The following is a 15,821-nucleotide window of genomic DNA, read 5'->3' as shown; positions in this document are numbered from 1 at the left end:
ACATTTAAGTTTCCACATAGATTAAACAAATCTTTTTTCCTCATCACCATTTAATCTTTACTTTCAGGGAACGTGACAACACTAACTGTGACTTGTATTATGTACAGACTAGATAGATTAGGTTTAGAGAAAGCCAACTAATACGTAACACTGCATTCCAGACTTGTGCCAAAAAAAGACCAGCCCCACAGGGTCAGCCTCCCAGAGCATGCCAGGACATCCAAGTTTTTCCCACAATGCACCGCAAAGCCCAACAGGAAGTGCAGTGAGGGCCAGGGTTTCCACGGTAGCAGTACTAGCTGGGTCTGAGTCGCAGCCCGAGAGCTTTATTTTACTTGGCTGAGGTAAACGCGCAACCTACTCTTGAGGTAAAGACTTAATTACACTCTCCGTGATTTTCATTCTTTATGCATTACCTAGCAGTGAACATGTACAAAAAAAAAGAGAACAAATAAAAGAGGAAAAGATAACACAGGTGAGTCCAGGGGAACAAACACAGGTCTCAGTGGCGTGACAAAAAGACGCTGTTAGAGGACCACCACAGTTCGCTCCACACGCCATCTGCAAAATCAGCGCAAACTAAGATCTGACAGGACTGGTGATGTCATGACATGGCTTGTTTTATATAAATGGCAATTTCTGTTTTTCTTGTAAAAATCACAGACATGACATGGTCGGCTTTCCAGTTGACTTTAATTTGCACTGAGCAGAGAGTATAATTATGGTCAAAACCAACATATTCTGATCAAATAAGCCTGTTTCGGTATAATTTCTCTAAAAAAGCAAAGTTAAACTGGTAGACAGGGTAGGATTTCTTTTTTTTTTCTTTCTTTCTTTTTTTTTTGGCACTGTGCAATATAAAGGAAAGTTTAGCTTTAATGCAGCTGCTAAATAATTAAATTAAAATATATTTGTAGAGTTTATTTGAGACCTGGTTTCGTTTGAGTGATGACCAACTGAGAAAGTTGTTTCAGTGTTAGATGACCAGGTAAATATCTCCGTTTCTCTTCTCTGAACATGAGTTACACACCTACAGGTACAGCTTATATTCAGTTACAAAGATAAATACACAAAAACACATACAATCTCAGGTTTCCCACACCTTTTGATAATTGAATTTCCATAATTTTCTTCTAGTTATTTGTGATTACTGGATTCAATTTTTATAAATTAGTTATTTTTAAATAATTAAAATAAAAGGTGTTGTCATTTTATAATTACTAGCCATTTCTAGCTGATTAAATATTTAAGAGGTGAGCACAACTAAAACAATTTATACTGACTGTAGGAATTTCCATGACTTTTCCAGGCCTGAAAATCACAATTTTAAAATTCCCCAGATATTTTTAGATTTTCTATGACTGTGGGAACCCTGAAACAAAATGATGAAAATGAGACAAACAACCTTCTAACATGTATGTCATGCAGGATTTATCTGTTTTTATGGATTGTCATTATTATGGGTACACTAGCACCTGGCAATAATTTACTTTGACTGCAGATGTAGATTTATGTGCATTTGTATATTTATGTATAATGTTGACATACCTGGAGGGTTCTTGCCAGGCTCATTGTTGCTGGGACTTCCTGACTGTTGCGAGTCTGAAAACACAAATAAAGTTGGCGGATTAAAACACAAAACCTAGAAAGAGCAGTAGGTCTACAGATGACAGTACTGCACTTCACTGTAATTTATCATCCACTTGGCAGTGTTTTCCCATGTTTGTTTAGCTGTTATGGTTTTTGTTGACATTAGGAAATGAGGAAAATTCAGAAAAATCAAAACAACACAAATACACAATATATAAACAACATACAATAGGATCCAAAAGACCACATATTTTTTCATTTAAACCTAGAAACAAATTGAAAACTTCAGGATTTTACAACATGGAAAATCTCATCTCTGGTATAAAATGAATAAGAAATATTCCAGTTTCTGCAAATTTGTGAATCTGATCATGTGAACTATTTGTACAAACGGTCAGATGCTTTTTGGATCATCACAAAGCATGTTGGAGAACATGATCATCAGGTTTTTCAAATGTTTGTGGTGTTCATGCAGCTCGATTAAAGCAAATGGACAACAAACCCAATGCAAAGAAAGAATGTGCATGGTATAGTAAACAGCCGTTAATGTCATTGCTGCCCCATCGTACCTTCCTGAAAAGGAAACTACAGTTTCTTGGTCCTGACAGGACAGGCCAGATGTGTGCAGTTACATGCTTGTTTCTTTCAGTGAGGGGGAACGGGAGAAGAAAAAGGGAAGGAAAAAAGGAGGATGTAAGAACAGGCAAAGGCAAAGCTGAAATGTGCCTCAAAAGTAAAATGGAGATTCAACACATGCCCCACCTTGTAGAGCATGAGCAAAGTAGAGGAGTGAGGGAGGAAAAGATGGAAAAATGAGAAGAATCCTGCCTGTCATTGATGTGTGCTTTAAATGTTTACATGATTAATGATGTTACCTTACAGAACCTTTATGAAAACCCTCCCTTGATCCTTCAGTGCTAATGATACACCTCCAGTGGCCCAGTCTTTTCAGGAACTTATTTAATGATCTGCTTATTTCAAGATCACAACAAGCAACATTGATATAAAAATTATATAGCGATAAACCAATAATTATTTTCATGTTATTCCACACCCGTAAGACCTTCGTTCATCTTCAGAACACAAATTAAGATATTTTTGATAAAATCCGATGCTCAGTGAGGTCTGCATTGACAGCAAGTTAATTTTCACTTTCAGATGCCCAGAAAGCTACTAAATACATATTTAAAACAGTTTATGTGACTACAGTGGTTCAACCTTAATGTTATGAAGTGACGAGATTACTTTTTGTCTGCCAAAAAAAACAAAATAAGTTTATTCAACAATATCTAGTGATGGCCAATTTCAAAACACTGCTTCATGAAGCTTCAAAGCTTTACAAATCTTTTGTTTCAAATCAGTGGTTCGGAGCACGTATCAAACTGCCATTTTGAGATTTGCATTTTTATATAGATTACATTTAACAGTTATTAAATTAAATTTTAAATAACTCAACACTGATATCGGCCAATGCAATCATGATGCCTAAATATCGGCTTTTAGTAAATAGAAAATGCAGGAGAGAATATGAGCTGGAACATCACTCTTGTTCCTTCCTAAGCTCCATTTCAGAAGTGAAAGTTAAAGGGGCAGAGTAAGAGACAGAGAGATAGAAATAAATCCCACCCCCTCAAAAATGACCATTAAACAGAGCTGCAAAAACGGAATGTTCTTGGCTTCAGCTCAACAATGACAAAGAAAGGGAGGGAACACCATACATTAAGAAGAAAAAAAGTCTGGAGAAAATTAAGATAGAGCAAGAGGAGGAGAAAAATCCCCACTCATGGTTTGTCCTGTGCATTTGTGAGGAATCTTAAGAGTTATTTCTGCATTAAGCTTCGACAATTTTCTTCCCACATAATAAATAACACCTTAAATAGTGTTTGAATCATGAAAGCTTATTGGACCATCGGCCAACAGCTGAGTCTTTGATTGGACAGAAGCAGGTTGGCATTGTGACAGTGCCCGTTCCTATGCCAACTACCCTCCCCCTACAATTCACAAGCAAGTTCTACCCCATCCATCAGTCTGCTTAAAGACATCTCCTACCATGCCAATGCCCCAAGAGAGAAAACAGAAACGAAGAGAGGTAGAGGAATAGTTTGCATCTCTAAGTACAATCTTGCATGGATGTTGAGTGATTAAACAAATGGCACAACAATGGCGCAGCTGGCACACACTATTAAACAGCTCTGATCCAGACGCACTGCTACGATACACAATTAATTAAAGTAGCCATGGCTAATTTCAACAGGATATTCAAAATTTTGCAATAAATATAAAGTTTATGTTTTGCCATAATAAGTAATACCATATCTACAAGTGCCAGTATGGCAAATATTATACACTCACTGACTACTTTATTAGGTATACCTGTTCAACTGCTTGTTAATGCACACATCCAATCAGCCAATCACGGCTGCAACTCAATGCATTTAGGCATGTAGACATGATTGAGATGATCTGAAGTTCAAACTGAGCATCAGAATGGGGAAGAGAGGTGGTTTAAGTGGAATGATTGTTGGTGTCAGATGGGCTGGTCTGAGCATTTCAAAACTGCTGATCTACTGAGATTTTCACGCACAACCATCTCTAAGGTTTACAGAGAATGGTCTGAAAATGAGAAGATATCCAGTAAGCGACAGTTCTGTGGGCGAAAATGCCTTGTTGATACCAGAGGTCAGAGGAAAATGCCCAGACTGGTTTGTGTGTGTGTGTCCATGTGTGTGGCTGTGTTTTACACATGGTGGGGCGTTTGAATAAGCAACCGATGGTTCGCTCTGAAAATAAATATCTATAAGCCACACATTTAAACAGTTTGGCCAGGGCAGTGCTGAGTGTGTATGCTTGTGTATAAGAGAGAGACAGCTCCCAGAAACACTCTGAGCTTCTCCAAGCACAACAACCCTTGGCACCCAACAGCCCTGCCACTTGTTTAAACAAACAAACTGTCCAAGGAGAGAACATGGAAGAGAGAGGGCAGAAAGAAGAAGGGAAAATGAGTCTTTCCTTTCTTTGTGCAGTAGCCCATGAGGAAAGTAAGGTACAACTACTTTTTTCTGAAGAAAATGTGGACTGTTTGCCCATGCTAAACTCTTTGCCATGATGCTAGAGTATTGCAATGCAGTTGCTAAGGTCTTCTGAGTGGTTTGTAGCATGTTAATATGCAGTTGCAAAGGTATTCCTGATGGTTGCTAGCTCATAAGGGTCAAAAGAGCCCATTCTGCACTCTTAAATTCTCTGGGAACTTTACACCAATTGTATCACTGTCCAGGTGAAAATTGAAAGTTTGATGGGTTAGAAAAGCATAGCAGAGTTCTCCTTAAAGGCTGTGACACACAGAGATAACATCAACGAACAAGTGGCAATGAAAGCCGTCTGTGTTGTCGCCTTGTGTCATCTGTGTCCGGGCCAAAAAGTAGTTTTTGAACACACCACAAAGACTACAGCCAACTAGCGCGTATGTTCTGCACCCGCGTGAGAAGAAATAACTCTCCATACCAGCAGGTGGCAGTAGTCTATAGACATCATTCAATTCACGAGTTCACACTTACAAATAATCAGATAGTAAATAGTATGCGTAATAGTATGCGTGTTTGGCGTGCTGTCCGAGAAGAGGGCTCCGAGCTCGGTATTTGGCCCTAACCCAGAGTACTTCCCCCCTATTCTGGTTATTAAAGTAACCAGGCAAGTGTGAGGAGACAGGGAGGTGGAGGGATGCTGTAAAACTGTCGAGGAATATGGGTGAGTCGACTGTGTCTATATATATATGCTTTCACTCATGCTGATTGAGTAGATATGTTGATTACTGATTGCTAACAGCTGGCTGAAATGACGTGATGATTAGTCAGATTATTTGAACGTTGCTCCTCCCGAATTTTGTTAATAAAACATCATAAAGAGAAACCGGAACTAGGACTGCGGATACAGTTCTACACTTGTTTACCATTTCGAATATGAAACATGTTGTTCAGTTAGTCTTCATTCTGTCACCAATTCAACATGCTCAATTGGCCAAAAAGCTGCCGATGGAGAACAGACTAGTGCCAACACTGCAAAAACTGTCCGACAGACCCTCAGTGATGGCCACACAATCTGAGGTATCATACATTTTGTATGATAGCACATACAGTACAGGGCTAGCTAAAACACCAAAGTTCAGCCAAAAATTTACTCACTCTCAAGTCATTCCAAAACTGTATTATGTCATCTACTGGGGAATATAAAATTATATTTTTAAAAAATGGCTCTCTTTTTTTTGTCAATACAATGGAAGTCAAAGGTTACCAACATTTTCAAAAATATCTTATTTTGTGTTCCGCAGAAGAAATAAAGTCTTTGGAACGACATGCGGGTGAGTAAATGATGATAGAATTTTAATTTACAGGTAAACTACCCCTTTTAAGTTATGGGTTTGTTGAATTCCCTAACAGTATAAGCAACAGTAATAGTGATGCATTTCTTGGTGACTAAAATTTAAGATGAAGACATTTGATCTAGGATCATATCCACATGAATAGAAGCAAGATGAGCTCATCGCGGATCGCTTGAGCTTCATAAATACGATGCGATAATGTATCCTTGTGCCACCTTATCTACTGGATAGCATCCATATAGCTGTCACAATTATACCTTCAGCACTTCTTCCACCTGCAGTATAACGTAATGTTATTCTGCGGGAAGAATACCTCCAATACCTGAATCTGGAATCTATGAACCCAAACACACAAGGCGCACACACTTACACTTGGCTCCGGCCCCATGTAACCCAAGCAGCCTCTTGTCTTTTGTTTTGAGCGTGGTTGAGAGCTATCACATACTTCAGCAACTTTAATTCACTGTATCACACCCCCACCCTGCGCACGCAAACGCACACGCAAACAGACCTGCCGCGTGCACACCGTCGACATTTCAGGAGGAGGCGTCTGGCAGCCATTTTAGAAAGCTGCACACATGTACTGTTATGCTTGCCAAAGAAACCAGGCCCGAGCCAAGAACGCTCTCTCTCTTTCACTCTATCCTGAGTCCTGAGCCAAGCAGAGGGAGGGAGAGCGAGAAAGAGACAGACAGCAGAGAAAACCAGAGAGGCAGAAATATCTCCTAATTATGGGCAGTCCTGGCCGAAATGTTTTGAACTGTACAGCTGCAATTGTGTAAATATTGTGTGTGACTGAGTGACACCCAGCGATTGAGTGTGTGTTTGTGTGTGCTGGTCACTGACCTGCTCTTATGACCTCGCGCTATGGCTGACATCAGCATGCATACCCAAAAAGTGCACAGAGCAGGATCTTTGTGTATCTTTCCTTTTCTATTTATACTTCTACACCTATCAACATTTCTCTTCTGTGCTTTTTTTAATGTTTACATCTTTAAATTAATCTTTCAGATGCATATCTCTCTCAACTTGTTTCACTTTTCCTATCTTCATTATGGCAATTGTTGTTAAATCACAGCTCTTTATCAAAGTTTGCTGTAACCCAAACATAGATATAGTGAGCAGCGTGCCAGCTCTAGAGATAGAGAGCGAATGTCAGATGAGGCTTGTGTAAACGGACATCTCTTTTCTAAAAGGATATCAGTACAAAAGCTGATGGTCATTTCATAATGCATTTAATATCTCCTCACTCCTGTAAATTTAAATATTTAATTAACAAATATAGACTCAGTTAAATATTAAAATATCATAAAACTATGGATGCTTAAAAAAAAAATATGTGTTTATGCCAAAGTATTTTGTTAATCAATGCTATATGCTTACAGATGTTTTAATGATTCATACTATGCAAAAATCTTAAAAGCAAGCAAATAAATAAATATAGCTCATTCTTTTTTGTATGACTGCAAAACTGTACATTTAACTTTGACCCACTAATTTCCCAAATCTTTTGTATCACTATAAAGCTGCATTTATTTTAACTGCAAAAAATACAGTTAAAACAGTAATACTGTTTTCTATTTTAACATTTAATTTATTCTTCTGAGGACAAAGCTGAATTTTCAACAGTCATTTTTCCAGTCTTCATTCAAAGAAACATTTCTTATTATTTTCATAGTGAAAACAGTTGTGCTTTTTTTTTTTTGTGGATGCTTTGATAAATTTTTTCAGGATTCTTTGATCAATAGAAAGTTCAAAAGAAAAGCATTTGTTTGTAATCGTTTGTAATATTGCAACTTTTGATCCATTAAATTTGTCCTTGCTGAATAAAAGTATTAATTTCTTTAAAAAAAATAAACTCTTACTGAGCTCAAACTTTTTGGTAGTGTATATTATACAAAGGAATATTCCTTTAAATATTGAAAATTCAAGTAAATAAAATATACTCAATGCTTGAATGGTTGAATATGGTTTGGTGATGTTGGTTTTCTGTACTGGACAATCTTTAGATCTGTAATTGGCCCAAGACTGTTTTTATTAAGGGCTCTGATTAGATTACAACTCCAGTTTTCTCTTATTGAGTATCTTTTCACAAGGGTCTGCAAGTCACAGATCAGACTACACACAGACTGAGACAAACACCGAATCTCACTGCGACGCAATCTATCCACACATACACAGACAGACAGGGTGTGAAAATGGGACTAATGCCTGAGTGACAGACATATATCCCCCACCCAACCCCCAATCCTTTCCCAAAAAAAAAAAAAAAAAAAAGTTTCTCCCCAGCCACACATCCTCACATTAAACACTGGCCTCAGTTTCCCGCCTGATCTCAAGCACTTGATTGCAGACATGAAGAGGGGAGGCTAAAGTCAGAATCTCCAGGGATGAATGAGAGATTGAGCAAAAAGAGAGAAAGAAAGGGGGTGGGAAAGAGAGACAGAGTTGAAAAGAGGAACCGAACAATGGTAGAGACAGGACGGGGCTATTAAATAGGAGTGGGGTGGATCATGCTAGGACAAACTAGAGAGAGAGAGAGAGAGAGAGAGAGAGAGAGAGCAAGACTAAAACAAAAGAGAAACTTTGTGTGTTTCAGACTGCCTTCTGTGACTAAAAAAAAGTGCAAATAAAAGAAGTGTCTGGGAAAACAAGTCACTCAGGGCACCTTACACACACACACACACAGACACACAGACACAATGTGCAACTTCAGGCACACGTCTTCACAATATCACACTGTGTTAATAAAGACATACAGGCATATAGCGCACACAATGGCTGAGACGCACACTGCATCACGCAGCGAGCACCGATGTACACATGTTCCCATGTCAGCACAACACTGAACCCAGGGTGGCTCATCCGTCACGTTAAAAATGACTGGACCACTGTGACAGCACTATGTGTGTGTGTGTGTGTTTTCCACCTCAGTAACAAAGGAAGCCTATAGAGGGCACATCAATTCAAACTCGCTCACAACTGCTCCGTCTGGCCTTACAAACTTTAGTCACACGTTCATTCCAAAGGGGCCTCACATCCTAGTCGTCATAACACACATCAATAAGTTGACAAGTGTCGACCAAACCTCTCCAAAATCCCCCCCTGACAGCGTATCGCTTCTGCTCGTATTGTTGTTTGATTGGCCAAGTGAACGGTCCATTTGCATGAGTGTGCGTGGAGTCATGGGATGCCACCGTCGGCCTGATCCATCCGTAGCTGTGGCAAATGTCCAAGCCTTTTTGTAGCCGTCAGACGTGAGGAAAGGAGGAGTGAAGAGAAAGAGGGAGGGAGGGATGAAGAGACTGAGACTATAGATTCAATTATGCATGCACATTTCCCCATTCATAGAGGCTTCTACGGATGAGGACGGGGGAGACGGAAGGGGGGAACCAATGACATTCTGCCGTATGTAGCTCCTGTCGAGAGGAACACTAATGAGGTGACACTCAGTGGCTGGAGCCCAGCCAAAACAGTCCATTAACTCCACACAAGTAGTTAAGAGGAGGAGAGATGGGGAGGGGAATGGATTGAGAGAAATGAAGGAGAAGAAAGACAGAGAGGGAGGGAGGGAGGGAGGGAGAGAGAAAGAGAGTTGTGAATGACGCGACAGGAGGCCAATGGCTCTGTGGAGTATGTTGATCAGTAGCAGTATAGTGTGTGTGAAAATTAGCAATGTATGCGCAAAACTACATATTTTCAAAGTCGACAAAGTTGATGTGTGCAATGGAAAGGGTCTCGAGGTGCATCAGAAGAGTTCAGGCCAAGAACAAACTGCTCTCTTTTAGAAAGTGTTGTCTTACACAGCGCAAGTCCTGGCAAGAATTAAACTCTCACGTGCTTTACAGATCACAACTCTCAATGTTTGTTGTTCAAACTAAAACCAAGCATCTAAAGCAATATTTTATGCTTATTCTACTAGTTGCATGCTCACCAGAGTACTGCTCTCACAAGTTCATGACTGAAAAGTCAATATAGCATTTCTTGCACATCTACACATGCATACTTGCACACTCACAGTGTGAGAAGAAATCCTGTTCAACCGCTTTGCTATGCTTCCACTGTCAGGACATGTCACAATAAGTGTATCTTTCTTGTACACAATGTAAAGTTACTCTCCTTTAAGCTATATTCACATGAACAAAATAATTACATGTCAAGAAGTGCCAATTCAGAGAATGCAGAAGTTATGGAGCAGGAATATTAGCAATAAGCTCCATCAATTATTAAGTTTCAGTTTATGCAAGCAGTCAGGTGAGGTGATATTTGCATATTGTAGCACCAGAGCAGGTTAGTCAGAATCTACACCAGCATGCCTAAGGGTTTTCTGTGGTTTGTTAAAACAATTGTGTTCTTCAGATTAAAAAAAAAAAAAACACTTGAGGAGACACTTGTAGCTTTGACTTCACTCAAATATTCTTAGATTTCTGAGAACAGGTTGGAGTTGACCTCCACATTGCAGATTTTATGCTAGTTTGTTAGCAATTGAAAAAATAAAAACACAACTAATATTGTTTCTTTATGATTGACAATGATGCCAATTATTTATAAGCATCCAATAACCAATATGCAGAACCAGTTTTTATTAATTGTTCAGTTAAAATGTTAAGTTTCTTTACCAAGGTTGCTTTACCAAGTTGTATCATGTATCAGTAAACCCAATATTCAAGAACTAATTGCCAATGAAACATTTAAGGGTGAATATCATGTTGAAAAAACAGCATATGTTGGTTAGGTATGTTTTGAAGCTGGTCCTTAACTGGTCCTTAGCTGGTTTAAGATGGTCAAGTGCTGGTCCTAAGCAACTAGCTCCAGCTCAGGACCAGCTTATAACCAGCTCAGGACCAGCTTAAACCAGCTCATGACCAGCTAAGGACCAGCATAAACCAGCTGCCATGCTTCAAAAGATACCAAACCAGCATGTGCTGTTTTTTTTAACAGGGTATTGGTTTAAAAAAAAAAAAAATGGCAAAGAAAATCTGTAAAGTTTGTGTCTTGTTAACACAAACCCTGTTTTTATGTACTGGTTGCGTTAGCATGTAGCTAAATTGGTTCTCTTAAACTTTTATCGCTTGAACATTGACATTCAATTTTCACAAACTCATCATCTTACATTGCATAAGGGGTTGTAGACAATATCAGCATGCACAAATTCTCACTTTGAAAATCAATGGAAAAGTATATCTTCCACGCACTTTTAGCTTACCATTTTCAAAATACTGTGATGGAGGTCGTGCTAATTCTAATCTCACATACTATTTAGGATGGACAGTATGTAAATTGTGATGCAGAATGGAAAAATCACACAGATCAGCATCCCTTATGCAACTGTATTTCCGTCAGCTGCAAGACATCACAGTGCCAACCTCAGTTGATAGCCAAGCTTCCGTTTGTGGTGAGGGCCAATGGGGTGTCAGCTCAAGCATGAGGAGGCGGGGCAATTTGCCAACACAGTAGAGAAGTAGTACCCAAGTATGGCCTCACTCCAGCTGGGCCAGAGGCGACAGACAGCCACTGTTTAGCACCCATATACACACACAAACACCCATACACCCACACACACAACCTAATTAGGATGTTGAGGGAATTATTGGATCATATAATGCCACATCTAAGACGAGATCTTGGCCTGAAACAGACAAAGGAACAAAGCACACACTCATTTAGACAGCTCCACTGGCACACGCTTCTGGAACAAGATGGGGGGGGGGGAAACACTGAGTTTAATGTGTCATTACAAACATAAAAACTGACTCCCAACATAGCCAACAGATGTCTGAGCACTTTTATAGTGCTACGACACCACTAATTTCAGTGCACACAGAAAAAAACCTCAGCCAGGGCTAAAATAGATGCTGCAGGTGTCTCTCAGTGCAAAAGCACTCTATTACCTGTAAACTGCTCTTGACATTCTGTGCCTTGTCTCACCTTCATAAAATGCTGAATTATGAGTCCTTGAGTCCCTGGTCTAGTCAGTTAGTCTCTTGATTAATGGTCAACAGACTTCTGGTGTTCAAATCCGAAATAAATTGAGGGATAGAATTCAGAAAGAAAAAAAAATGTACCAAGAATTAGTCGGCTGTGCCTTTGAAAGGTGAGTCCTTGACAATAAGTAATCCCACCAAGTTCATCATGTCATCTATTGTTTGAAGATTTGAATCGCTTTATTAATATGCCTCATCATGATATCCCAGTTTTCTCTGTAATAGTCTTTAGAGAGTGATGCCTACAATCCATCAGAAATAGATCAGAAAGAGCAGAGCTCCTTGCAGCAGATGTTGATTTTCACTTCCACCTTAGTACCTGACAGTCCTTCTACTGGACCCCCTCCATTCCAAAAACTCTCCTGACTTCTATCAGGTATTTATCAATTTCTCTTACCTCTACATCACGTAGTGTTGATATGTATCTGAACCCTCTATGGCAGGGGTGTACAATCCTGTTCCTGGAGGGCTAACGTCCTGCAGAGTTTAGCTCCAACCTGCCCCAACACACCTGCCAGGAAGTTTTTAGTAATCCTGAAGACCTCAATTAGCTGGTTCAGGTGTGTTTTAGGAGGATTAGGTGTGTAAGTAGGATTGAAGCTGAACTCTGCAAGATGGTGACCCTTCAGAAGCAGGATTGGACACTGCTCTATGGTGACCATTGCTGAAAAATTTGACATATTCAAAGTCAAACATGTCACTGAATATCACTGAATTGTAATCTTTTGACATAAGGTCCAAGAAGAGCCTGAGCTAAAACTCTTACGATTTTTAAAGATGTTTACCTTACTGCCAAGCTACGTATGTATAGGGAAGCAAAGACATTGCTGTGATTTAGCATGTAGACACGATTTTGGCCAACTGTTGTAACTATCAGGTACTGTCAACCGTATGTTTCTTTCTCCTGAAAATTGGCCCCCACAGCTATGAGTTTTTGTTTTCTGGGATAATTATGTCATTCTTCTTGAGAAAGCTATCATATTTAAAACAAAAAGCTACAGTTTCCTTTTTTGGCAAATGTAGCAAGTGCGTGAAACAGCTTGCAGGGGCAGGATGGTGTTCCCCTGACAAAGCCTTTCCTTTGAATTATGTCAAAAAGCCAGCAGTTGATGATTAATACAAGCATAATAAAGCAGGCTGTCCTTTCACTCTGGAGAGTGCACACGACCGCTGAAAGGTCAACAAACAGGCCGATAGACCATTCTTGCCGCAGCAACTGTCCAACAGCCTCAAAGAACTCCAGCTAGCCCACCAGAATGGAGTGATGCAATCCCATAATTCACGTGGCAGGATCCCTCGTCCCTGGCAGATGCTCAGGCAGGCAAATCCTCCATGTGCTTCTTTGGCTTGCCGGGGTGGCCTTGGGCTTCAACAGTAACATGTGGTTTGGCTCCAGTGCTCAGTTTATATGGCCGATTGTAAGAAGAGGAACCGCTAAATGAATTTCAGATTCTGTTGTTCTAAAACCATAAACAATTTTACACAAAGCCTGGCATTAAGGAATGGGGTCCTGGCGCAAAATGAGAAATGCTTCCAATAACAAACAGCTTTGTCGTCATTCTTCTGTAACCTGTAAATCTCTCCTAAAAAAAAAAGAAAAAGAAAAAAAGAGGACGCATCTACTTGTAGTGAAATGTCTCAATGAACGTCTCACTGAAAGTATGTTCAGCAAGTCATTTGATTTATTTTCACAGTACCTCAAAAATGTCATCTTTCAGGTTATAGCAATTCTAAGCAAACATATAAGTATAAAAGTAGGCCTCGTGAAGAAGATACAAGAAGTGCAAACAGTGTCACTTTTTTATAAATCATATGTGGTCTAGAATAAGAGTTATGGCAGGCATTCCTGCACAGTGTGGCAACAACCACCCTCCCTCGCTTTAGGGGCTGGAATGCAAAAGGTCTTTATGTGCGGTTCCGTTTTTTGGGGCAGTCTGCCAAAACACTAAAATGATATGAAGAACAATGCCAAGCTGTCATGCAGCTGAATTCAGAGGAGGCCTGTTAATTCGCCTTCACCTACAAAGGTGGCATTTCTTAACAAATCTCCAAGCAGACACACTCTCAGAGGTAAAAGAAGCTGAGGAAGGCTTAGGAGAAAGGAAGGAGGGCGCAAGCCAGCGTTGGGAGGCCTGAGATGTTAGTTCACAGTTTTTGTTCTCTTGACCTCAAAAGGCAAGTTCACGTTAATCACATAAGAGCTCTTTTGTGCAAACGATGTAGCCTCTCCTTCATAAGAATGAAGTGGCGGATGGAACTCTTAGTCCCAACAGTCAGCTTTTCCAAGAGCCAACTCAGGAATTTCCCGTCCAGCATTATTTCTTCTCCTGTTATTTTTTTCTGCCACTTCCTCTGTTCTTTGCAACTGTCTACTTGACCTAAGATTAGGGAACTTTCTTTACCTTAATAGCCAAACCTGTCACCTTCCGTCATCCTAGTTTCTGTTTATTAACAACGCCAATCAATGGGTCAAAGGTGAGCGCGTCGTCACACATGGGAAGTGACGTACGCTTCTCCTGCATAGCTCAGAAAGACAAACATGAAGAAGTGTTTTTTGGGACAAGTTTCAGGGCTCAAGGAATTGAGTGAAGAAAGGGAAGGAGAAGGAAGCAGAGGAAAACAATCCTGTTCTCTTACTGTACGTGATGTGATCTGATCTAGTTTTTCAACACAGAGCAACCACCCCTCCAGAGCACCCCTGAAGACGTTCAGTGCACAAACACATTGCCACTGTTCTAGACAACACACACATTGTTTCCATTCAGTTGCTGCTGCACGTTGGGAGATCGGGGCTCAGAGGCACACCCTGTCTCTTCACCTCAAGAAGAATTCTAAGGACCAGAACACTTTTAAGCTCTTTTTACAGCCCAGGTATGCTACCATCGTGAGCATTAATTATTATTGCCTGCAGCAATTTTCCATCGTCTGAGGAAAAACCCAGCTACATTTTTACTGCCTTTTTTTCTGCCCTGTATGGCGCTGCCATAAACGTGTAAACGTTTGATCATCTACCTTTTCATTTCATTATAAAGTAAAACTGCACATTGCACAAATATATTGACATGGTCAGGGTTGGATACATCATTTTAATTGTGATATAATTATACAATGCTATAAGGTATAGATGAATCCCAATCGAAACATAAAATATAATGCCCCCTAAAAGTATCAATTATAATCCAGAAATTAATTGCATTTTTTATTTTTGAATAAATTGATTCAGACAAAACAAATTGCATCATGTTGTTAAACCAAAAGACAACGATAACAAATGCCTTCACTCCAGTGGGTGTTTTACTAAATGTTCATAAATATTTCACTAAATAGTTTGTGGGGACATTAATAAATCTGGGACCAAACCAGGAACACAGACAGCTTAAGTTTCCCTTTCCCAACTTATCGGTGGGAATACACTGTCCATTTGTTTCTAACCAATTAGCATGGCTTTTGCAAACGTAACTAGACTGTAACCAATGTAAGCACCAACAGTCCAGAAATGTGTTTCCCTCACAATAAATCTTGTTGCTTTACAACATTAGGGGCCTATGCTCAAGTGATACTCCCCTAGCAATAGGATAGGCTTCCCTGCCAAGGCTGCAAAATGTTATCTGCGCCGGGCCTGGACATGCCATTGCATCATGGGAACTGGAGAGAATATCAAAGAGCCACCATTAGATCAGACACACTAATCCACACTCTTGGCAACTGTTTGCATGTATGTATGCCCCCAACCTTCAATACTGGACTACTTTTACTCAGAGAGGGACTTTTCCAAATGCTCCCTTGAAGTGAGGTCAATCTCACTGCTGACACCAGTGGCAGGCGTCAGGCAGCAGGGCTTCGGCCACAGTCCCAGGCGGTTGGCAAAGGTG

General features: G+C 40.0%; 1 protein-coding gene across 12 annotated transcripts in view; it reads right to left on the bottom strand.

Annotated features, from left to right (window-relative positions):
- The window catches only part of LOC127515682 (nuclear factor 1 B-type-like), a 101,066-nt gene that overhangs the window by 35,185 nt on the left and 50,060 nt on the right, over nt 1–15,821 (bottom strand). For all 12 annotated transcript variants that reach the window (XM_051899575.1, XM_051899573.1, XM_051899574.1 and 9 more), the window contains exon 3: nt 1,549–1,602. In XM_051899575.1, coding sequence (XP_051755535.1) covers nt 1,549–1,602 — 54 coding nt within the window. The remainder of the gene's footprint in view (nt 1–1,548; nt 1,603–15,821) is intronic.

The sequence above is a fragment of the Ctenopharyngodon idella genome, chromosome 7 (assembly GCF_019924925.1).
Source record: "Ctenopharyngodon idella isolate HZGC_01 chromosome 7, HZGC01, whole genome shotgun sequence".
Lineage (NCBI taxonomy): Eukaryota > Metazoa > Chordata > Actinopteri > Cypriniformes > Xenocyprididae > Ctenopharyngodon > Ctenopharyngodon idella.
Note: the sequence above shows the minus strand (reverse complement) of the source record. Positions and strands in the feature narration are given on the sequence as shown.